The 24,738-nt window shown below is 38.2% G+C and overlaps 1 protein-coding gene, 1 long non-coding RNA gene and 2 other non-coding genes across 6 annotated transcripts in view; all 4 read right to left on the bottom strand.

The window, feature by feature from the left end:
• Positions 1-4,698: 4,698 nt before the first annotated feature.
• On the bottom strand, positions 4,699-7,441 carry LOC129364143 (uncharacterized). The gene is made up of 4 exons (XR_008606404.1): positions 7,373-7,441; positions 6,930-7,042; positions 5,936-6,019; positions 4,699-5,321 (listed from the first exon to the last, which is right to left on the bottom strand). It is a non-coding gene; the product is annotated as an uncharacterized LOC129364143 (long non-coding RNA).
• On the bottom strand, positions 5,416-5,527 carry LOC129364486 (small nucleolar RNA SNORD67). Its single transcript, XR_008606452.1, has one exon. It is a non-coding gene; the product is annotated as a small nucleolar RNA SNORD67 (small nucleolar RNA).
• LOC129364485 (small nucleolar RNA SNORD67) lies at positions 6,770-6,869 on the bottom strand. Its single transcript, XR_008606451.1, has one exon. It is a non-coding gene; the product is annotated as a small nucleolar RNA SNORD67 (small nucleolar RNA).
• Positions 7,442-8,541: 1,100 nt separating the features above from the next.
• lrp4 (low density lipoprotein receptor-related protein 4) overlaps positions 8,542-24,738 on the bottom strand; it is a 118,675-nt gene continuing 102,478 nt past the window's right edge. Inside the window, exons 16-39 of one of the 3 annotated variants that reach the window (XM_055036585.1) lie at positions 24,256-24,381; positions 23,126-23,334; positions 21,697-21,778; positions 21,488-21,593; positions 21,202-21,403; positions 20,922-21,111; positions 20,233-20,364; positions 19,609-19,749; positions 19,433-19,519; positions 19,186-19,357; positions 18,922-19,084; positions 18,565-18,790; positions 17,561-17,864; positions 17,151-17,369; positions 16,093-16,227; positions 15,384-15,492; positions 14,887-15,079; positions 14,606-14,719; positions 13,973-14,084; positions 13,383-13,444; positions 12,889-12,976; positions 12,659-12,800; positions 12,427-12,488; positions 11,088-11,186 (exon numbers count right to left, since the gene is read on the bottom strand). In XM_055036585.1, coding sequence (XP_054892560.1) covers positions 12,447-12,488; positions 12,659-12,800; positions 12,889-12,976; positions 13,383-13,444; positions 13,973-14,084; positions 14,606-14,719; positions 14,887-15,079; positions 15,384-15,492; positions 16,093-16,227; positions 17,151-17,369; positions 17,561-17,864; positions 18,565-18,790; positions 18,922-19,084; positions 19,186-19,357; positions 19,433-19,519; positions 19,609-19,749; positions 20,233-20,364; positions 20,922-21,111; positions 21,202-21,403; positions 21,488-21,593; positions 21,697-21,778; positions 23,126-23,334; positions 24,256-24,381 — 3,356 coding nt within the window. In that variant the 3' untranslated portion in view covers positions 11,088-11,186; positions 12,427-12,446. Of the gene's footprint in view, positions 11,187-12,426; positions 12,489-12,658; positions 12,801-12,888; positions 12,977-13,382; positions 13,445-13,972; positions 14,085-14,605; positions 14,720-14,886; positions 15,080-15,383; positions 15,493-16,092; positions 16,228-17,150; positions 17,370-17,560; positions 17,865-18,564; positions 18,791-18,921; positions 19,085-19,185; positions 19,358-19,432; positions 19,520-19,608; positions 19,750-20,232; positions 20,365-20,921; positions 21,112-21,201; positions 21,404-21,487; positions 21,594-21,696; positions 21,779-23,125; positions 23,335-24,255; positions 24,382-24,738 lie in introns of all 3 variants that reach the window. The other 2 variants (XM_055036583.1, XM_055036584.1) reach the window with 2 other exon arrangements.

Here is a 24,738-nt window from a genome sequence, read left to right as displayed (position 1 = left end):
CCTTAGTAACCGAAGTCCAAATATGTAGGAGGGTTTTTAAACACACCATATCTGCCATTCAATAAGAAAATATATGTACTGTGTTAGTTTATTAAACAGTCAATCCCATCCATGTGAAACTGAAAATGCCTGAGTCACACAGAGAAATTATTCTGAAAGAATGCATCAGCTTCTAAACATGGCATTAAAAAGGCCCTTCAAGGCTGATTAATGCATTAACAAATTTCTGAGTAAACCCATTTGGGACTTGTAAAGTTGTTGCTTAGCTCTTCATTAACAGGGCCTCTGACTGTACTATGAATCACTGCCATCAAAATGTCTTCTATCAGCCCACAGTAGTGTAATGTGTGACAGTTGTGTGTAAGTATTCATGAGCAGAGCTCGCCAGGGCCTGAGGTTTCCTCTATGTTGGGTCATTTTTTAGGAGCAGAACGAATCAACATGACCTGATAAGGAGAAAAAGCTATTTCAGGTTTGGATATGAACCCTTCCTTTGATCAGCAGCTCATATCAGCACAGCATCCAGTGTACGTTTGCTCAGAGGCGTAGGGAAAGTGTGGTTCCCGCTGGACCTGCATGCTCACAAGACAACTTCCTGAGGCAAAACAAACATCTCCTTTTTTTTTCTTTTAAAATTTGTCCCCATCTCAGCCTCACTTCAACATCAAATGTTGAGAGTAATCCTCCACCCTGAAATTCAAAACATCTGCCTCCAGTTGTGTGCCCTTTAATTCCCACAGGAGCTCGGCTAAAAGCAAAACAAGAACTGTCTCCTCTAATAAAAATAGTCGGTGAGCCCTCTGTGATCACTCTGCACTCTTGTCAGTCATAGCTCTGTCATGGTCTTCTTCCAGGAGAAAATGAAAGAAGATGAGACAGCAGAGAAAAGGGAAAGAAAAAGAAGAGATTTCATGTGGGTTAAGGGAAAAACTTTTTTTCCCTCACATGGTTTTATGTCCATTTTGTGTCTTTAATCTTTAAAGTTCAGTGGGATGAGAAACTCTTAAAGCCAATCCAGATAAAACCATTGCTTTGTTTCATCTGAAAAGGCTGAAAAAGGTAAATATTCAGTTTTCTTCATCTATTAAAGTCAAACCATCTTACCTTAGTTCTCCTTCTCTTTCAATATTTCATTTAATCCTTAACTGATCTTGTGACTACAGAAACCCTGCAAAGAATATTCAGATGCATTGTTCTTTCAACATTGTACTGACTGTCCAACAATACAACTCAGTTAATAGCAGACTGACTTTCTGCTTTACAAACTGCATAATTATTGATTTTGACACTTCACTGTTTAGAAATCCTTTAAGCAATTCTGTTAAAGACTTCTGCAAACACACCAATCAGACATAACATTGTGGCCACTGACAGATGAAAAAAATAACAATGATTATCTCTTCAACTAAGCACCTGCTAGTGGGTGGGATATAGTCAGACACTTTAGTTAGTTAGAACTCAATTTGCTTAATTGTCTAGTTGTGGTGATGACAAGTTCCTAAAGTTTAAACAGAGCATCAGCATAAGGTATACATGGGACTTTACAAGTGACTTTGATCAACTGGCCTTGATAGAAAAGCAATAGCAACTCAAATATGCACTGACTTCTAACGTAAGCTGTATGACATCTAGTAGAGCACAACACATTGAACCTCAACACAGAAGGACTCAGCACATCTATCACAATGAAAAACACAGCCTGGCCCGAGGAGTTGAAAGTTCAGCTGCAGGATTCAATTGACAGGATTCGATATTAGCGTAGACAAAACGAAAACATGGATCAATCCTGCCTGGAACCAACAGTTCATGATGATGGCGCAGTTCAATTAGGTGGGGTATATGTTCTTGACACACTTTGGGACTCTTGGTTCAAACTGACATCATTTAAAGATCTCTTCCTACCCAAGTATTGTTGGGAACCGTGATTATTCAATGTACCCATCTTTTGCTGCTCCCTTCCAGCAGAATGATGAACCTGCTGGATGATATGAACAAAGTTCAGATCATCTCACACAAGTTTTTTAAACACAACGAAGAGTTCACAGTCCCCCAGTGGCTTCCACAGAAATCAATCCAACAGAGCCACAGGGCTGGGGTGCAGCAACTGCATAATTGCTACCAAACTGGCATGGATCAAAATACTGAGGAATGTTCTGATTGACTCAAAGAACTACAGGCAGACCTAAAAAAAAGGGGGATCCCACCTGTTACAAGGGGATGGATACTATGTAGCAAAAGGACATTTTGTTCTCAGTTAATGTGGTGGAAGCTGACAGGGTCATCAATTATGTCTTGATTCAGTAGATAAACTGGAACTCAGGTTTTTGAGGTAGTAAATGCTGAGTCTGATTGCATCCAGAAAACTGTCTTTAGTGACTGTTTGTTGCTGCACAGCTGAACATGAGCTGTGATGGAGACAGTACTTCTTTATAGTTGTTGTTCGTTCAGTAGGAAGTGTGCTGCTAAAGGAACTGGTTTGACTGAGAACAACTTTGAGGTGTAGACCTGGGAGACAAATTTTACAGAACTAAATCAGAGAATAACTTGAAAATCCCGCTTGTGCTACAGCTCGACATGTTGAAAACATCTCTCAACATCCTTCTCTTAGAAAATTTGCTTGATCCTGGTACCACACACTGCAGCAGACCATGAGGGGTCTCAGTGCAGTTCATTCCTTGATGACATAGGGCTGATATGGGATGAAAAGGTGAAGCAGTACACTGTTCAAAAGGTAATTCTCATGTTATTCACTGTATAATCCATAACTGCTGCTTGGACAGGAAGTCTGGAGACCACAGATAATTCCACACCACATTTCTAATGACTGAAAACACAGTGTTGAAAACATCTGAACATGTTTTTCTTCTTCCAAACAACACTGTACAACATCTCTTCAACACCCGATGTGTCAGCCTCGAGTCCAGTGCAATCATTTTCAGGTGGACAAAAAAAAAAGGGCCCAGAAGGACAGGAGGATTTTGTTCAGTAACAGTTCAGACAGGCAGGTGATGTTGAGAAGTTCAGGTGAGAAATGACAACTAGGTGCTATAGAAAACGAACACAGCCAATGTGAGACCGCTCTTTAAAGAAACTCAGCGTCAACTATTAACAAGATGAATAATTAACCCGTGTCTTGTACCTCCAAGTTGAGTTCCTTTCACTGCTGACATCTCCTTTGATTCAAACTGAATGTTCTTAATGTACCCTTCACTAGTGGAGCCATGACCTGCAGATGACTAGTTTGAATTCTTGGTATTCCAAGAGAGCTCATACTTAAAAGTCAAAGCTTAATGTACTCTACTCTCCATTCTGTGCAGGTGTGAATCATCTACCACCCTGAGTTATGATTGGAAGAAAAACAAAGTGAAGTAAAACCTTCGAGTGATAAACCCTATACATTACTCATCTGTCAGGAGAGAAAGATTGTAATATCATGCTTTTTTTTTTAAATTCTCATAAGCCTGGAAAACTTGTAGAAATGTGAATCAGTTTTAGAACCTGCAGTAAGGACTTGTTGTCAAACTACAGCAACAATTTGTGGTTGAAACTTGCAGGCATCTTATCCAATATGTCCCTTATTTCAGTCTCTGGACATTTGTCCAGAGGACAGTAGGAAAACAATGATGTACACCTGACACCTAGTGGTTAAAATGAGTACAACAGAAATCAAAAGCCAGCAGCTGTGTTTTGATATTTCCACAAACTTAATTTCACTGGATATAGATTTAGATCTTGTAGTAAAACTGGATCTGGGAAAAGAAAAAAACAACAAAAAAAAACAGAAAATCAAGTTAAGCCTGGAAATTTGAAGCCATGTTGTCACATCAAACAAAGGCCAATTATAGATGAATCCATAAAATGAAATGAAGCTACAGGATTTATTTGAAGCTTTTACTGCTTTCTTCAGGCAGGTGAGTAGTGAAATGAGAACAGTGATATGAAAAAAAAATAATCACAATGTTTATTTATTGAACAGGTTCAATAATTATCACAAGTTTCAAATCAACAGTCTAGTTCTAAGAGAAACATGTCAACACAAACACATTTAACTTTAAAACTTACCATAAACCCATAATTTCCTAATGCATTGTAGGTTACTATGTATTATATGTAAAGTGGTGAAATTATATTTTCTTAACTAGCAATATACCGATATACAAGACCAATTGTTCTGTTAATATTGCAAATACATTCTAAAAAATATAGTAGCTAATACTGGCCCTACATACCATCTTATAAAGCACACATATAGTCTGTTTGTTGGATTTAAAGCCTCCCTCTATTGAGATTATTCTCTGTTCCTCAATAATAAATTTTAAGTCATTTTATTACCCAGCAACAACCTCAATACATTTTTGCTTGCAGTATTTCTTGAGAAATGTGTTAATCAAAATTCCAATATACCACCCAACCAGAAGCATTCCTGCATTATGAAACCTGTCTGGTCGACAAAAGCAAAACGCAAACGTTTAAGTGTGGTGGCCGCTGATGCAACACAATCCCTCAACCTGCAATCCCGCTCTAACTAACTCTGTCCCCTCCACAAGAACAGCAAGATGCAGCTGGCTGGATCACAATGTCACATTAACAACTGTTGCATTCAGCAAAGGCTTCACTGTTTTTCACCTCAACAAAATGTCTTATGGCAGTTAAGACAGTAAAGACCTTTAGTTTAAATAATTACATCCACCAAATTTATTTTTAAGTTATTCAGTTTTATTTCAGTTATAATTAAACCAACCAAAGCATTTTGAGGTTTCAAGTTGGTTACAGATTATTTTTTATATTTTCAGATAAAGGGAGTCTCTAAACCAGAAAGAAAGAAAATATTGATGAATCCTGAAAAACAAAGTTACCTTCAAACAGGATCTAGTTACAGAAACAAAAAAACAACATTCTTTATCAATACTCTTAAATGGGAGATAATTATTTTGTCCAATTGTTTTCACTCAAAATACTACTACTAAAAAATACGATAAGATACTGACATGGTTAAGGTTTGGTTGAAAGTCATAATTGTTTTTATATCTAAAAGAAAAAAATAACATTGTTCTGTTCAGACAAAATAAAGCATCTTAATATATTTTTGCAAAAAAAAAAAAAAAAAAATCTGAGCAACAAGATGCAATAAAAGTTACTTTTCAAATGCTACTTTTGTCGTAGCATTCCAATACTCTAGTAGAGTGGCCCCCAACCTTTTTATAACTGCGAACCGAGCAAGACTTGTTGAGCTTGTTTGTCTGCAACAAGACTGTCCCACCTGGGAGTGATTTTTAGTTGTTGAACTAAAAACATCTCATTCCACAGCTTCCATCTTCTGCCTACGGAAAAAACAACAGCAATAAAATCAAATAGGAAGAAATAAACTGACACCACAACCTAAAAGATGCCACTTTCTATTTTCTCCCATGAAGAGGCGACTCAGATGGCCCCTGTGCACAATGGCTGTCAACACATTGTGTCAGGACAGGCCTGCTGTGCCACTGCAACAGCAACCTGGGTAATAGTGCAACTCATCACTGCCACCTCCGCAAGGATACTCAAGACTCAGAGACACTTTGGATAGCAGAACAAAGTGTTTTTTGGTTTTTTTTGTCTGTGTGGTCATTATTTTAAGGAAGATGAGGATTTACAAAAAAGAAAAAAACAAAACATTAGGCTGTAAAATAAACAGAAACTGTAAACCACAGACAGTGCATGTATTTAAAAAGAACTTTCAGCTCCTATAAATTGGAGAAAATGTGGAGATTAAGGTTCCTTATAAAGTAACATAGCTGAATATTCCCATTAATTTTTGGGAATGGCACGTCGAAGTTCTAAAGAAAACAAAGGGACTGGAGGCACACTGACTCACTTCAGAGTCTTGAGGATGTTACACAATTCATCCTTCAGTTTTACTTCTCTAGTAAAAAGAGAATATTTAATTCCTACAGACCTTTAGAGACGAAGACGTTTCAGTTCAAGTCTGCGGAGCCGAGCCTTTGAATCTTCACAAGATTTTTCCTTTCGCTTCCCGACTCTAGACAGCATAAAAACAGGAAGAAATCAGGCTGAATAAATTAAAAGGTGTTTCAAGAAAATTGGAAAATAAATTTGTTTAGCTCAGTGTATTATATTAAAAGTACTTTAAATGATGTCAAAACAATGTTTGAGAAAAACAGATTTCAAACACATTTTTTTAAGAAGATCCCTGTTAAAAAATTGGATAAAAAGAATCATATTTTTATGCTTTTCTTTTGTTTAGTTCACATTAATTCTATGTGAAATGAGGAAAAAAAAGTGTCTGAGGTACAGAGTGAGAAACCCATTATTCTAAGTGCTTTACAGCAAAATATGAAAATAAATTGTGCAAATAGTTTCAAGTTAAACATATGAAGATACTAAAGAGAAAAACACTTAAGAGTTCCTTCTGAGAGGGGAAAAGAAAAATCCCTTTTCTTAAATCTCTAGGGGAAGCATACAGCAGCACTTTGAAGCTTCAGACTCTGACAAAAACAGCTTACCATAAAACACTATGCAAGTGAAGGGAAAAAAGGCTTTCTGTAATGGATGCTTTGGCCCACAGAGAGCCCTGATCTCAACAATAATAAATCATGCTGGGATTAGACAACAAGACAGAAGCAAGAGATACTAACTGAGCAACCATTCTTTGTAATAACATTTTCAAATTCTGCAGATTAATCAATCGCGTGGATAAATTATGACTCATCAAGGAAACGTGTTTAAATTAGTTAATAGTTTTTTTTTTTGTTTCTCTTTATGGATGGGGATTTAGCCAGATGGCCCCAGCGCACACTTTGTCTCCTCATGTCGGATCGGGTTGTCTGCAGCAAACACCCAACTGACTTGTGCAACTCATCACTCTCACACCCTCCATGCCGTTGATTTGATCTTGTACTAAGGAGAATTGGAGCCCAGCTTGTTTGTACCTTGAACTCCAATTTAAACCGACGGGACGCCTCATCCATTCAACGCAATCCACCGTGACTGGTACCAAGCTTTTTTCTTACTCCCGAGGCAAGTTTCTTGTAATTAGTAGCATCTGTGAACAAAGAAAACAAGCAGGTAAGCTAATGACAATGAACAGAGTGGAAGAGTTTAATAATTAATATCCTACAATAAAGTCTGATTAGGAAGGTAAAATATCCACTAAATCAATAGATCATAAAGTTACAAAAGATCATAAAACCCTAGGTAGCCGAACTAGCTTAAGTGCTAACATCTAATGAAGGCAGCATCAAACATTTACTTCAAAATAACAGTTCTTGCCCAAAACCTTCGAAGGTTTTATAAATATATATGCATTATATTGACTAGACAAGTCTATTAATGTCATAATGCAACTTCGAAGCTTAAAAACCGTGAAGTTTACCTGCTTTATCAGAGCAGCGTGCCTCTTTCATTTGAACCCACATGGCGAATCGGTTCAAACCAGATCGACCCTTCTTCGGCTTTCTTTACAAAGCGGCTGGCAACAACTTTTAGATGATTTGTCGCCACCTAGCGGAAATAAGCCTGGATCAAAGGGCGTTTTACCCATCCACTCTTAATCATTTTCGCTTTACCTAAAAATTCAGGCACGTATTTGAAGACGGATTGCCTTAAATCATCCAACTACAAACCGCTAACCATGTTGTGTTTTGTTCTTTTATCAAAATCTCACAAAAATCCCGCTGGTTCGCGTTCTTGCTCGCGAGACTACGTGATTTTTTGGTTTCTTTGATCACCTAACTTTTTCTATCGCAACTAGACAAAACATCATAAAACTTTTCAATAAAGGGATTTCACCCACAATTATCTTATTATGCCCATTGTCTGACATTATGTAACATTTTGTGCAACATATTTTCTCCAATTCAATATGAAGATATTCTACCACTTGAAACTGCATCAAATTATAATCTATTTAAATCTTCTTGGAACCAACATATGAATATGTGTATGTTTTTTTAAATATGTATAGAATTTTATTGGGTCGAATGAGATCTATTTCCAGCCAAATAAATAAATAATCAAAGAACTTGTAGAATATTTGCCGCTTTTATTCTCTCTTTTACTGCGATATCAAAATGAAAGCAAGAGTGGAAACATTATGTACTTCTCAAATGAAGAAATATGTCTGAAAATTTCACCCTAAAAAATAGAAAACGTTTTCATTTGCATCTGTTGAATTTGCTGGAGGGCTGAATTAGTACCTAATGCAGTTGGAGGGCATGAAAAAATTATTTTGCAAATTTCAGTTCAACTTTTCTTCTACTTTTTATACTTTGTTTTACATTATATAAGGCAGAGATCAACAACCTATATAACTATTGTTTTCCCCTTTTACACCGGTTTACTAGGTTTACATCAGAAAAATCTACTTGACTCATGGAAAAATGACAATCTGTGGAGTAGAATGTGAATTGAAAAAGATCTTGATATTTGCCCTTGTTAAAATTTCATTCTTTGAAATTATAGCTGATCGTATTCTCTCTTCATTTCTGAAGAAATAAACATAATGTAAAAAATGTAGCAAAAAACTGCAAAGATGAGTGAGTCAAATGTTTCACTGAAATGCAAATGCCATTTTATATTAAAAGATAGCAAAGGAATAATTCACTATATCACACAACACAGCTTGTTAGTACTGCCAGGGAAATACATATACAGTCTTTTCATATTTACACATAAATGACAACCAAAAAAAAAAAAATCATAAATACCTCTTTGTTAACTTTACAACAACTATATGTGACCAGTATTTCATAAGATAAAAGAGCACTATTAAATAACTGGCACCTTCCCTATCATTTACAAAGCTTAAAAACACAGTGGTTAAAATAATCCAGCAAAAACAGCAACAAAAAAAAAAAAAACTTTTTCTCTCCAGTGAGTAAAATTAATAAAAGTCTAAAAACGGTCATGAAATCCCTTTGTACAAAAGACTTTACAAATCCATTAACACAATATAAACAGAAACATTTGCTTCAACAATCCATATGGTAAAATATGTACAGTTTCTAGCATTTCCTGCAGCAGAGTTGGAGAGACTGTGAGCCGGGATAACTTAATACTGAGTCGTCACGATGCTCCAAAAGCTCCTACTGTCAACTAATCCTTAGAGACTGTAGTTATGTAGCTGCCAAGACCCTCTTCCATTGGCCTCAGTGCTAAGTCTAGCAGCAAATCAGCAAGTTGCTGAGCTTGTAGCAGATACTTCAAAATACATGTCTCTATTACGTCTAAAAGATATATTTGTCTGTATAGTGATATAGGATTACGTACTGCATTTAAACAGCAAGGACTGTAGTCTAACGTTAAAGCAATACCCAAAAACTGCTTGGTAGAGAAATGACAATCCTCACTGAGGTGGTGGGACTTGCACACTGTACCGTTTGTTGACGGCTGCTTTAAGGATGCAAACTGATAAACTTAGGTCATCTTTAAACCAAGCAGCATTTCACCAAGCAAATACTTGTGTGCCAGATTTCTGACCCACTTGCTTCTAAAATGTAAGTCATGAATGCAGAAAGCCAAATCGAACTGTGATCAAGTTGCTAAAAAGAGCTTTAATGTGATCATTCCGTACAGACATGGGAATACTGTGTAAAAACCAATGTATAATACATTTAAAATGGGAACATAAATAAACTGAGATCTGAGGAGTCTGTTTTGTCCATACTGAATTAGTTAATATTAAAGAACTTTACATTCTAAAAGTAAGTGCTACAAAAAGGTAATATTTAACCGTAGAGAAAACCTCAGCAAAAAATATTGCTCTTTTTTGGGGGAAGATCAAAGAATGATATGCTGAATGAAATGACAAAGCTGTTTTCAGATGTTTGCGTCTATCTGAAAGGCTATGCAGCTAAGAAAAATGTCACCAACATTTTAATTAATACAATATTAAATATAAAACCGAAGGAGAAAGATTAAAGTGTTTCACACTAAGGAATTTGCATCCCCGAAGCTTGTTTTTCTGTGTTAAAGAAAAAAAAAAAACATGCTCTGAAATATAAACTAAAAGACTTTCAGCAACGTTTCCAGAAAATGCATAAACCATCTGAGAGTAGATCACCTTTTTCCTGTTTGGAGGCTTTATGAGAATAAAAAAAAAATATCTGGAGTGAGCTTTCTAACCTGCAACAGCGACATTTTACTGGCTTACTTTCCAGTTTGTAATGTAAGCGCAGAAGAAAAAAAAAAAAAAAAAACTGCCCAAAAGTTTTCAAGAATCTCAAATGCAAGTGAAGGCGGAGAGGGAAGCGTGGAGACCATATGAAGTCTCGCCCTTTGGCACCGTCATAAAATAAAAGTCCTGCTGCACAAACTGCTCACACAACACTCATCAAAAACCCACTCAAGTAAAAAAACAGAAAAGGTTTATAAATAGAGTTCATATAGACATGACTGGCATCTGAGTGAGAACTGTTGTTGAATGAAATATGTAGCTTTAGTTTTGTCCCAGAAATAGTTCCAAAAAGTAGACGTGAGGTACACAAAGAAGTACTCGTCTTGTCGAGTTTCCGTCCTTTAAATCGGCTCCAGGTAGTTTTAGTGTCTGTTTACATCCTCCCAGGAGTCTTTTGCCTTCTTACACTGGCATGCTCCTTTAGTTCATCACTCTGCCTGGAGGAAGTGGCACTGGGAGTTCTGTTGTTCGGTGTGTACATGTTTAACCAGGACGGAGCTCCAGTTTTAAAGACAGAAGCTGTTTGTTGTGTCTAACCGGGTTCATGTGAACTATTACTTTACATTTACTTCAGTTAATCTTTGAATCTGTACCAGCTTTGAACATAGGTGTCTGCATGCGTGTGTGTTATGTGAAAAATAGTTGAGATGAAGCGCAGAGAAAGTTTCTCTCACACTTCGCTCTCGGTGGAGGGTTTGCGTATGGAGGCCCAGCCGGTGTCGGGCAGGCTGTGCTGGGCGTGGCGCTGCGGGGTGATGGCTGAGGGTGTCAGTGTGGCTATGGAGGAGCACTCAGACGCCTCCTCCTGGAGGAGCTGCTCCATCTCGCCATCGTCGAGCGAAGCGCTGCTGGTCTGCAGGGACACTGTGTCTGTGCGTATGCAGGTGTGCAGGCCGCCTCGGGACGGCTTGATCTGTTTCAGGTCGTCCCAGTAAAGCTCCTCACTGGACAGGAGGCACACACCCTCCACTATGCGGATCTTCTCCTTCGTGTAACCTCCATCCACTCCACCCTGGATGAGGAGACAAAATGTTGATCAAACTGGTTGCCATAGTGCCTTCAAAGAAGCATCATGCACTCATATTTATGCAAGATTTTTCAGGATGATAAGTACATAGTAATGAAGTAAAAGAGAAATGATGGGTTTTCATTTTGTTATTTTTTTTTTAGTTTTTCTGTTATTTATGCCTGTCCAAAAGCAGGCAACTCTACTTCAAATTAAAATGTGCAACATTATGATACTTAATCTTCAACATTTTAAAAATAATTTTGCTAGTTGGATTAATCAAAAAGCAGGCAGTTTATCACTCCAATACAAAATATAAGTCAGAACTAATGGCTTAAAGCTGCAGTATGTAACTTTTATAAAAAATGTTTGTTTTTTCTGTATTTTTTTTTTTTTTTTTTTTTTACATATTTGTTAAAACTTTCATCATGTCATGACACTATAATATTAGACAGATAGAAAAGATCGAGCTCCTCCACCTCAATGTGCCACTATTGCAGTCCGGAAAAAATATCCTGCTTCTGGTCAAAACAACCAATCAGAACCAGGGGAAGGTCTTAGTGCTCTCAATCAAACATGTGAATATGTTGCTAAGTGTGCTAATGGCGGAGAAACCACTGTTACAGGAAATTTATTTATCGGTCATTATCAATGGTCATGCGTACTGACATTAGCATACACCACATGTTCTACTGATGGGGAGAAGCTGTATCATAGCAGAGACCAAGGGGGAAGGTGAGAAGGCGCACACAAGCCTGATTGACAGCGTTAAGACTTTTCTTCTGGCTCTGATTGGTTGTTTATAGTTAGAACTGGGAGAAACCACAGAAGTATGATTTTGTCTCCTACCATACTGTCATGACAGTGACAGTTTCAAAAAATATGACAAAATATGTCTTATGAAAATTATATAGTGCAGCTTGAAGGAGGCTATTTTTTTAGTAATGATGTTTGCCCTACTGTTAGTTTTTACCTTTCAGAGTAAGGTGCTATATGTTTAACCAGTGGATTTTGGAACTGGACAATGGAAATTTAACAGGGAGATCTTGAGGAGATTGTTTTGCATGCTTCAGATAGCATTTTTATCCATTCAGTCATGTTTTATCTATGCACTATTAAGCTTGAAGAACTGCACAAAAGAGGTGTTAGCAATCTTTGGAGAGCAGTTTTCATGCAGTAATAAATTAAGGTAAAGAAAAACAATCTAAAACCACTGGGACACAACTCCTTCATGCTGTGCAGCTACCTCTCTTTGGGACAAGTGGGTCAAAAGATAAAGGGGGAGAGAGAGTTGTAGGGATGAGAGAGCTGCAGCGATGAAGAAAAGAATGGAGAGAAGATGAGCACTGGTGTCTGTGGCCTGTAAAAACCACAAGCTGCAACATTCAGAGAGAAGAATCTGAACAGGAACATTAACGCTATCCCCAAAAATTCATTAGTCGTCCTTACAATGACTCTGTTGTTAGTATGCTCTTTACCTCTTTCTTATATCGAAGCTGGTTGTATATCGGCGGCTTCTGCGATGTTTCGATCTTGACCTCTTGTGTGGATGTCTGGTAGGAGGGGTTACTGTAGGTCAGATTGCTCACACCGGGTTCAGCAAATTTAGACTTTTTGTGTCTGTTGGTCAAGAAAAATAATTGTCAAGTGTCAAAACTATATTTGTTTTAAGTGTATGCCTGGGCTGAGCAATAAGTGGGATACTGACCTGTAAATGATAAAAGCAGCAATCAGGATCAGAATCGCCAGGATGGTGAGAACCCCACCAATCACATAGCTGATATGAAGTCCTTCTCCTACATGAATGTAAACATTTTACATTAGCACTGAGGCATTTTATTGTTTAGCCACAAATTAACTGACTTGCCTTTTTTCGTAATTTATAATTAAATAAGAATGACAGAATACATTTTCTACACAACAGATTAGCAGATTTTCTCAGTTAAATACATTTTTTTCTTTGCATTTTGCAACATTTGTATTTTTGGAAAACATTAAAATGACAAACAAATACATTAGATTATAGGACAGAAAGAATCACATAACTTGAAATACTGTACTGTATTTCTGTGTAGGACATATAAAAACTGTTAGAACTTTTTAAAAATTTATATTTAGTATCACTGACAGAAAAACACAAGTATGATTTTTAGTTTATAGCCAGTCTGCAAAGATCAAAAGTATGTTTTGTTGTGTTCTCACCATGAGGGGCTGTCACCACCGTGTTCAAGCAGGCTCCAGCGTTTAAATCCTTCTCAGTGCAGCTGAGGAAAATAAGAAGAAAGCCCAGCTTGTCATAATCTTGTCTTGTCACAAAAAAGGGTAATGAAGACATCTGTGGTGGGTTTTCTTTGGAAACCTTTCACGACTGTGTTTCAGCTTTGTAACTTTTATTACATCCTTAATGGGATGGTGACAAATCCCCAAGCACTTAAAAAAGAAGCATCTTGAAACCACTAAGCAGCGTTTTTAGACTCAGACCAGTGATAGCTCTTTCCTATACATCAGAACATTCAGTGAAAGCCGTGTGGACCAGATGCTGCTCTTATCAATTAATTTCTCCTAAACTTAATTATATAGCTCTGATTCCCAACTGATGCAATTTCAAAGCTCTCTATAGGAGAAAGAAACCAGTTCAATTAGCATCAATATGCAATACAGTCAAATTGATGCAACTGAATCCAGAGCTAATGTGATTTGGTTTTTTTTTAATTATATACGCTGGCATTCCTACTGTTCTGTCTTTCAGAACATTCTGTGGAAAGTCATTATTTTCAAACAAACAGACGCACTTGGTAAGCGAGGGTCCCCTGTGTGGCGAGTCTGTCGGTCTGTTGGGAATCTTTTTGGGGACAGGAGTGCTGCTGGCACCTTTGGTAGGAGAAGTGGGAATGTAACCTGCAACTGAAGCAACAAATCCACATAAGAATGGGAGTAAGCAGAAACACACTGGAATTCATGTCTTCATTTTTTGGCTAAAGTAATAATGCAAAACATCTTTAAGTATCAAGAATATAAGATGGATGGAGACTTTTAGATAATGAGACACAGAATAAAGGCTGATAGTCTATTCTCTTCATTCTTCATTCTCGATACATACTTGCATTATTGCTATTATAATGGCTAAATTGATCAATTTACTGTGATGTCTTGGACTTCGCCTTGTTGGTCCATCCCTACAGCTGGGTCTGGTTGCTTTGCAATTTTAGAAAATACTTTTTCATTGAGAAAAAGAATGATGAATAATTAAAATCAGTGCTGAAGTTTTAAAGAAGCAGAAAAAATAGCTGTAATTAATAATTAATAGCCGTCTTGTATTTTTGTTGTCTGAAATTGTGGATAAGAAAGTCCTAACAAACAGTATTATGAATTGGGGATTGCAGTTTAGCTCAGGTGTCTATAAAATGGTAACAGTGAACACTCACCAGTAGAACAGGGTCGCCCATCTGGTTCATCTGGGCAGGCACAAACAAAACTGATGGTCTTAGCGAAGCAGAGGTGAGAGCAGCCTCCATTATTTACTCCACACAGGTTAGTACCTAATGGTCAGGAAGGAAAATAAGAGGCATGAGAGGATTGGACTTTATTAAAAAAAAAGATGTATTGTTTTTGACCAGTAGATGGCACTCCATTCCTGTTATCAACAAACCAACTGAGTGGAAAGCGAGCTTTGGTGTCTTCCTATGAATCAGGAGAAATGCCTTACCTGTCTGTCTGTGTGGAGATACCACTATAATGTCCATCAGGCCCTCCACATTGGCCAGCACAGTTTCCTTATTGCGACCAGTGTGTTTATCCACTCGCTGGATGGACTTAGTCTGCCAGTCCGTCCAGTAGATCCAGCGGTCTTGCTGCGAGAGTCGGGAGAAAGGAGTTAGAGGGGAGGACACCGGCTTCGACTGGGGAAACGGGGGAGAAGAAAAGAGGAGAAAAAACACAGACAAGGAGCGAGGGGGGTGAGAGGCAGAAAGGGAAGATAAAGGGGGGGAGAGAGAGAGAGGAGGAAGAAAAATGAGTGGAAGGAAAGTAGACGAAATGGTTAAGTTGAATGAGTTCGATATGAGGACGGAGAGGCGACAACAAGAATCACACGGTGAGCCGATGAGTCAAAGAGAGCAAGTGAGTGGAGGAGGCAGCCACGAGGGAGAGTCAGCCCTGTGATTCACAGCCGAGCTGAGGGGGCACGAGGGTTAAGGCGTCTACCTGTGTAAGGGCGAAAGGGTGCGACACGGGACTAACGAGGACCTGACGCAGCTTTCCGTTCAGGTCTGAACTCTCGATCCTGTCCAAGTGGGCGTCCACCCAGTAGATCCTGGGAAGAAAATCAAAGAGCCATTAGGAACAACATGGTTCACTTCTGCCATCTAAGCAAATACCTGCTATAAAAGCAAACTAAAACATAGTTACATTGCATCACCAACTGTTTTCATTCCCTATAAATGTTATAAACAGTATCTAAACCAAGCGTTTTGTTTTCTGACTTTATTTATTAGGTCTAATATTTAATCTGATATCACGAGCAGGCTTTTTTATAAAAAAGGCTACATACAAAGCTCAAACACCAGAGCAATGAACAATCTTCACTTTCTCCCTCCCATATCCTACTGTCTAAAAGGAGCAATGATGAAGAGGTAATTAGTGTTATTTAACTAGCCTGTCAGTGGCTAGTTAAATAAATAAATTTGATATGCTGATCAATGCAATGTGTCTATTCAATTGACAAAACTATTTGCAGCAGCACAATAAGTTAACAGGTGAATCTGTAATGCTTGTGTTTTCAGTTTCATTTGCACAGTAATAAGTGTCCTTTCCAGTTGGCTGAGATTTAGTCTCTAATCAAATCAAGTAAACTAAAACCTTATCGAATCACAACGTCAATGAAATCAAAGTATTTCTGCTGTTTGTTTCAAACCTTCTTGTGTCGTAGTCTAGAGTAAGACCGTTGGGCCATCCCAGATCCGTGTTGATTAGAACTTTTCGATCAGAGCCATCAAGATGGGATCGCTCAATCTTCGCAATGTGACCCCAATCTGTCCAGAAGAGAAACCTGCAGACACAAGGTATGAGTGACCTAATGTCAGACTGGAACATGAAGAAAATGGTGATGGATTACAGAGCTCAACAAATTCAGTGAATCTTCTTGGGAACGCATTTATTAAAACCTAAATTGTCATAAGGTTATATTAACAACAACAAAAAAAAAAAAAAAAACAGTAGAAATATTACGCTGCTATTCTTGTCATTTGTTTGTATTTTTTGTCTTCTGTAGTTCAGCATGAACAATGAGGCAGCTATTCATTTCCACCTTGAAGACTACAATGACCTGCAACAATTTAAAGTTGAGATGAAGGACAGAAAATTTTACAGTGTGCTACTGCACGAGGTCAAAGTAAGTTATTATTTTTTTTGCTGTGGTGTGACCATTTTGTTTGCTTACTCACAATCATCACCTGAATGCAAATTCAATGCTCTTAAACAGTCAGTGACTGCCCCCTTCTGGCCAAATTATTTGCTACAACTGAATCTAAAAAAATAGTCCAACTCAGCTGCTATGTCAGACATTTGGCCCATTGAGGTGAGTGAACCTTCATCAGTCAAGGAAGTATGTCAGGATAGTATGGTATAAAATAAAAAATAAAGTTATTACTACATTATTGTTGAGACATTTTTATAGCATTTGGTCTGACTAAATATGTGTCTAAGTTGCGACATTCATGCCGTCATACATTTCTAAATAAAACTTGTAGCAAAGCTTAAGCATAATTTCTAAAAATTGGTATCATCGTATGGCATCAAAACATGTGATGGGATCACATAAAAAAGTAGCAACGTTGGGGACAGGCAAGAAGTGCATTATGGCACTGTTATAAATGAATAAAAGCAGTTTAATATCAAAAGCATAGTCATGGCTAACAGGTGAAAGCTAGCTTTTAATTTGAAAAGGAAGCATATGTAAGTCTCCACTCTCACCCTTTGCTAGGGAACACTGCAATGGCTCGTGGTTCATCCAAACTGTTGTTCACCAGGACTTTGCGGCACGTCCCATCCAGGCGGGCCACTTCAATGGTGTTCCGCCCGGTATCAGTCCAGTACATGTTTCTGGCCACCCAGTCCACAGCCAGTCCATCTGTGGTTTTCAGGCCCTGGCTGATTACTGTTTCCATGCCACTGCCATCCAGATTAGCCCTCCTATAGAACAAAACAAAGTTATTGCCAGACAACAGTAATGAGTGAATAAATCTCATTAAGCAACAGCAACATGGCTCACTTCTCTGTTTAGTTTTCAGTTTGTTGTTAAATGAGCAGAAAAGTCATGAAATTTAAATTTAAAGTGAGATGTAATGATTTTTTTTCCAAACAAAATTAAGTGCATTTTTCACCTGATAACATCCAGAGTTACATCTGTGTAGTAGAGCTTTCCATCAACGCTGTCATAGTCCAGTGAGATGACATTGTGCAGCTCAGGAACTGAAACGTGCACATCAGTGTGGTCACTGGTGTCCAAGGAGATTCTGCGCACGCTGACACGGTTGGAGAAGAGCAGGTATGTCTCTGGGGAGTCTTCACAAGACCTGCCGTCTCCCTTAAGCTGAATGCCAGTAGGGCATGCACAGGAAGTGCCGTTAGGACGAGGGAGGCAGAGATGTGTGCACCCTCCATTCCTTCGTGCGCATTTATTAAAACCTAAAAAAAAAAAAAGGCCAAAGACAGAAGGATTGAGGAAAAAACAAAGATATAATGAATCAGATATACAACATAACATGCATGCTTGCATGTTATTATTTCAGTTTCCTACTAATTTACTTATGCAAATTCCAAACGTTTCCAGACAGAAATAAGTAAATTTTTTGGACCATTGTGAAAGTTCAGGTACAAAATTCACGATGAATGTGTGCAGAGCTTTTCTTAAGGAGAGGTTTTAAACAACTTGAGTCAGAAACCGTAGGCCATACAAAATGAAGGATGGATGTAGCTGAAACAATTAATCGTACTGGTTGTGATGAATCGATTGCTGAAAATGTTGTCAACTAATTTAGAGATTGATTATTTGTTGAGTATACGGACTCAAAAAGGTTATTTGCTGAAAGATTTTGCATTTATAATAAAAGACGGAAGAAAATCTATATTGGTGCAGTTTAGTCAATGAACTATTTATTATAAATATTTATTTGCATATTTTAATGCATTTCTAATATTGCATAAAACATTTTAAGTGATTAAAAATCTGCAGAAATCTTATATGATTACTGGTCAAAATAGTTAGTTGCTGTTTTAGTTGGATGATCGATAAATAGATGAATGAGTAATTGTTGGTCACATGAGCAAAAATACACAAACTCTTCTAAAAATAGGAAATTAATCCACATCTCATCCTCAGTCTTACCAAGAGGTCTGTCTCTGTCCACAGCTTGAATGTCCATCAGGCCAGGCAGATTTGCTCTCACAGTAATGGTGTTGGCCCCGGTGTTCTTGTCGGCTCGCTGGATGCTGCGGCTCTGCCAGTCCGTCCAGTATATATGAGAGCCCAGAAGGGTCAAACCATAGGGGTGTTGGACGGGAGTCACAAGGGTGCGTCGATTTTGCCCATTCAGGTCAGCTGCCTCAATGCGCTACAGTGAGATGACGGATTACCATTATGATATCATTGTTTTCATTTTAAGACATCAAAAATGTGACCTGTGTGGCAAAACCATTAAAATGTATGATTTATACAGAAAAGATCAATGCAGTTAGCACTGACCTCAGTGTGAGCGTCGGCCCACAGTAACTGGGATCCAGCTGTGTCCACAGCCAGACCATTAGGCCAGCCCAGGTTGTTACTTATGAGGACCACACGGTCCGACCCATCCATAGCTGAGCGCTCTAGCTTGGCATGCTCTCCCCAGTCCGTCCAGTACATGTAACTGGAAACCAAGCAGCAAAGAAAAAACAAGGTAGGTAGGTAAGAAAAAATGAAAAGTGAACAGATTCCAACAGCAAGTGCAGAACAATCTAGCTGTCCCACCCCATCTCGTGGTAAAGAGCTATGGCTCGGGGACTGTCAAGGTTCTGCCACACAAGAACTTTTCTCATTGAGCCATCCAGGTTGGCTACTTCAATACGGTTGATTCCAGTGTCGGTCCAGTAAATTTTCCTGCCAACAGCATCCAACGCCAGTCCATCTGTTGTCATCAAGCCTGCGAAGAGACAAAGGTGCAGTAGCCACAACAAAACGGAGTGGAGTGACACTGTAATGTGTGCTGTCTGCATACCCGTAGATATGATGTCTTCATGGGCTGTTCCATTAATGTTGGCTCTGCTGATTTTCTTTAGTGTGCTATCAGACCAGTAGACTTTACCTGCGACAGACAACACATAAAAACCTCACATATCTGCACCACTTAGTCTGATAGTTTGGTATTTAGAAAACATCGGAGGGCATACAAACCTTCTTTGGGGTCAACACCAATAGCAATAGTGTTTTTCATTGAGCTGTTGACAGCCAGAACCACATCAGCAAAATATGGAATGTCAAGAGAAACCATCCTGATGTCTGTCCGCCGGGCAAAGATAAGGAAACTACTCATGCCTGTACACACATGCATCAACAGTTTTGTTATAAAAACAGGAAAAAAAAATTTAGTCATAAATTCTGGAAAAAAAAATACACTTATTAGACATTTTGTTGTTTTTACTTGCTTTCTTTTTACAAATATACTTTGCAATCTTATTTATTTATGAAACAGTATTTTTATGTTGCAATCAATCAATTAATCACATGATAAATTAAAAGGAGCTTGATAGTTTCCATTTGCATCATTGGTATAAAGAGAGAACCACTAGAAAAACAAAGACTGAATGACAAAAGTCTTCAGTCTCGTGCTTTAGTTTCATCGAGCTCCTTTTTGGTATAAACATATTGAAAAAAAAAAAAATGAACAGACATATTTTAATGCAATACCTGCACCTATTTTTTGAATATTTATTATTTCTTCGTGAATATGCAACTGGAAATTCTCTTGTTACATCCCGTTTAAATATTTTTAGAATGTAACCAGAAGGTTTTCTGTACCAGGTGTGCAGGTCTTCCCGTCACTCTGCAGATTGATCCCTGTGGGACAGGAGCAGCTGGAAGCTTTGGGAGCAGGCGCCAGGAGACAGAGGTGGCTGCATCCTCCATTATTCACTGCACACGGATTATTCACTACACAAAGACACACAGACAGGCTCTGATCACTCAAAGACCTACTAGTAATGTATGCTCAACAGAAAAAGAATTAAATTGTGGTGATAACCCCAGAGTAATTTTTATCAAAACAAAGTGAGGCGAAAAAACAAAATAGAATATGTTATAATGTCAAGAGAGATTATTAAAACAAAAGAATTGAGAACCTCCAAATAATTTGCCACAAAACTTTAAAAAAATAAATTTTGCCCTAAAAAACAAACGCTAAGTGCCAATATGCAAAAAATAAAAATCCTTCATTTAGTGAGGAATTCAAGCAATTTAAATTAATTTAAGAACTTGCATGAAAAATTTTGCACCAGGATTGAAACATTTTTAAAAAATATGTCACTATCCAAATCTAATTCTAACAGATTCCATTAAAAATATTAATCATTAGTTGCAGCTTCGATGCCCAACAAATCCTGTAATTCAGTTTCAATTTAGACTCTTTTCAAGCAATAGTTATTACAGAAGTAAAATAATAAATGGCATCACATAAAGACTTGTCTACATGTCCAGACACACAGACTGACCGGTTTCCCGGTGCCGATGGAACATGTGAATATCCATAAGATTTTCCAGATTTTCAGCCAGCGTGTGGCGCTCCAAGCCAGTGAGTTTATCAGCACTCTGGATGCTTTTGGACAGCCAGTCAGTCCAGTACAGCTTGTCTTTGTGTACTGTGAGCCCGAAAGGGTGAGGCAACTGACTGCCTATCAAAACCTAAAAACATAATATTGAGATTTAACTTCCCAAAACTGCCAAAATCAATTTTCAATGATGCCATTTCCTAGAAAAGTAAGCATATGTTACCTGTCTGTCAGAACCGTCAAAGTTGCCATATTCAATAGTTTTCATGCCTGCGTCGGCCCAATACAAGCGTTTGGTCTCATAGTCGATGGCGAGTCCATTGGGCCATGTCAGATTGGACGAGATTATGACAATCCGATTGGAGGCGTCCATTCCTGCACGCTCAATCTTTGGGTTGGCTCCCCAGTCGGTCCAGTACATGAAACTAACCAGACAACAAAACATTCAGTATGCGCATGTAATAGCTGAGCTAAAATAAAACATTTTATAACATGTTTAATGTTCTTACCCTCCCGTTGGGTCGACCACAATGTCTCTGGGTCGGTCCAAGTTCTCCCAGATCAACACAGTCCGCATGCTGCCGTCTGCATTGGAAACTTCGATACGATCCGTACCTGGCATCGAAAGTAGAACAGTTATACTCTCACGTGATGCACCGTCATACTACTTATTCTACATTATTACGTGAGAAATATTCTGCTAATTGAGGCATTTTACCAGCATCGGTCCAATAAAGTTTGTTGGTCACCCAGTCAATTGCCAAACCTGCAGGGCTTTCCAGGCTTGTATCTACCACCACCTGAAAAAAGGGAAAACTAAAGTTAGATTGTTTTTGTTCCTCTTGGGGTGTTGCTACACATTTTTATATCAAAACTATATTATTTCCTAGACACACATTTTCAGAATTTGCATTCACTTTTATAGCTAATTTTTGAAGTGTTCATTAATAACTTTTGCTGATTGGCTATCTGAACAAAATGAAAGACAAACAAACTGACATATAACTAGATGATTAACATATAATCATGTATGAAGATTAAGATGTCCAAATGGATGGGTGGGAGGTTGTATGAATAAATTAACAAATAAAAAGACGGCTGACCAAACAGATCCACAGATAGATGCATGTAACCCTCTTCTTGTCCGACAGATTTAAAATCCAAAAGCATTAAATATATACATTTTATTTCAGGTAAGACAAAAATCTTGTGAACATCACAAAATCTTGTGAATATATTCAGCTAATCTTCTAATGAATGAAACCACTTGATGTAATTTCATAACACCTCCAGCAGATGGAAGTATTGCATAAATGTAATAGACTCATCTTCTGATGATTCATCCAACTGCATTGTCCCCAACAATGCAGTTGGAGACCACTGCATTGCTAAAAGCAGTGGTCCCCAACCCCCGTGTCCGTGGACCAATTGATACCGGGCCACACAAGAAATAATTAAATATTTCCATTTTATGTTCTATTTGAGCCTGGAGGATATTTTATTTTGAAAATCCTTTAACTAGATTCTCCCAGTTGCGTATTCTGCGCCAACACTGAGCCGACAAGCAGCAAAACGAGTAAGAAACAGATCAGATATCTTTGGAAAGTTTTTTTATAAAGGGGAAAAGGCCCAGATAAGAGACAGGAGAATGGATTTATCCCAGTAGGTGATTCCCACATTTCAAGCCCACTCTGCATAATATGGTGACCGGCTGGTTAATACATTTATTACGTATAGTAATAAACATTTCCACATATCACCTCCGATGACCACTGGACTCTCAGTTGCCATGTCAACTGTTTGGGATTCTCCTCTGTTCTTATGTCACCGCGCTTTCTGATTGGCTACCTGTCACATTGCACAGGCTGCGTTCTCGCTCCCAGTCAGGGAAAATCCCACAGGCTGCGATAATCGGGCCAAGACGATGTTGAATTTGCTCAATTCCTCCAACACACACTGGAGGACGGTGTAAGATTGTTGTAAAGGAAAAATCGGGAGCGGGAGAAAGGGGGGTAAGCTTTAGAGGGAACACCAACCGGGCCGCAGCAAAATCGCCAAATCTCAACCGGTCTGCGGTTCTAAAAAGGTTGGGAACCACTGGTTTAATGTCACATTTAGAGTTCAGTCAGACTGGAAATGTCACTGACCTCCTGGTTGGTACCATTCCACAGTGCTCTGTTAATGGAGTCTGTGGTGACGTCCGTCCAGTAAATGTAGCCATCTTTGTCATCCCAGTCAACTGCCACGGCATTGCGCACGTCGGCCAGCGGGATGACATCATCGGACATGTCCTCAGTATCAAAGCTGATTCGTCGGATGTCCGTCCTTCGGGCAAAAAGCAGGAACTTGTCAAGACCTGATTAAAGACCAAAGGTCTTCTGTCAGTCCTCTAGGTTTAACAATGAGGTCAACAATAACAACAACAACAGTATTACCACAGAGACATCTAGCAGCTCTTAAAAGGAATATTTAACTAAACAAACTGATTAGCATAATAAATGACAACATAATGACAGAGGCATGACCTACATTAAAAGCTAGGGGTTGTGTAGGAATATGACATAAGATGTTTCTCATTCAACTTATGAAATTAGCTAATAGAAAAATAAAAAGATTAATTAAAAGTATATATAAATGTAAGATTTATTTTAGGTCAGCAGTTATTACACTACACTGAAATGTAAAATGCTTATCACATATTGAATAAGGTAGAGATCTTATTATCTGCATGCTTATTTGTCCTCTAAAATTAAATTTCTTGAAGCAGCTCACACCTCAGCTCTCGGGTTGATCCAATTATGTGACTGTTACAGGATTACCTCTTCTAATTTAGCTGCCCAGCATGGACTGTTTTATTATAAAACTGTCAAGAAGCAGAGGCTGCAAAAGACGAAATCAAATATTTCACTTCATTTGTCACCTTCTTTAGGATTATATTTTTTCTGGATAATAAATCTGTCAATAACATAAATCAGTTTTATGTTTGATAAATGTAAGTTTTGGTGACAAAAATAGCTACTGGTAAAATTTAAGCTCATGTGAAGTACATTCTATAAATATTTGTTGAATTATGTCATATTTACATGTCTGATGGTATTATCTAAGGGTGGGCGATATGACTTGAAATTATATTTTGTTGTACTGTTGTGATGACTATTAAATTGACAATGACCATTATTTATTTAACTGTATTTAAATTAAAGTCTAGTTTTTTTCAGCAATTTTAGTGTAAGATTGTTTTTATCATTGTAAGCTCTGCAGTGGGAAATTGACTCACTGTCAGCACAGTTGTTGTCGTCCACTTTTTTGAAGCCAGTGGGACAGGCGCACGTGTGGGTCTTGTTGCTGGGGAGACACAGGTGGCTGCAACCTCCATTGTTGGATCCACAGCGGTTTCTGCCACCTTCAGGACAAGAAGTCACACAGAGCTCAAGTTACAGTTTTGTGAAATTTGACAGAGGCAAGCCTTTGACTCTGTCCTCACAGTTTTCTATTGTACTTTAATTGATACAAATAAACTTGTAGTCAAAAATCAAATAGCATACTTTGCAAAACTTTCTTTGTGTTGCACCTAAAGTATCGTAACCAAAGAACTTAGAATGTCAGGTCCTTTGAGAATGAAGTGTGTGGATTTTACTGGAACGCTACATTGTCTGCCCTTTACTTGGTCTTTAAGCTTTACACCAACATGAGCTCAGATGACTGACAGAACATCATCTAAAACAAAAACACCAGTGCCTGACCTCCCTCTGGCATTGCA

This window comes from Poeciliopsis prolifica, unplaced genomic scaffold (assembly GCF_027474105.1).
Source record: "Poeciliopsis prolifica strain line A6 unplaced genomic scaffold, Auburn_PproV2 SCAFFOLD011, whole genome shotgun sequence".
Lineage (NCBI taxonomy): Eukaryota > Metazoa > Chordata > Actinopteri > Cyprinodontiformes > Poeciliidae > Poeciliopsis > Poeciliopsis prolifica.
The sequence above is the reverse complement of the archived record's forward strand: the minus strand, read 5'-3'. Positions and strand labels throughout refer to the sequence as shown.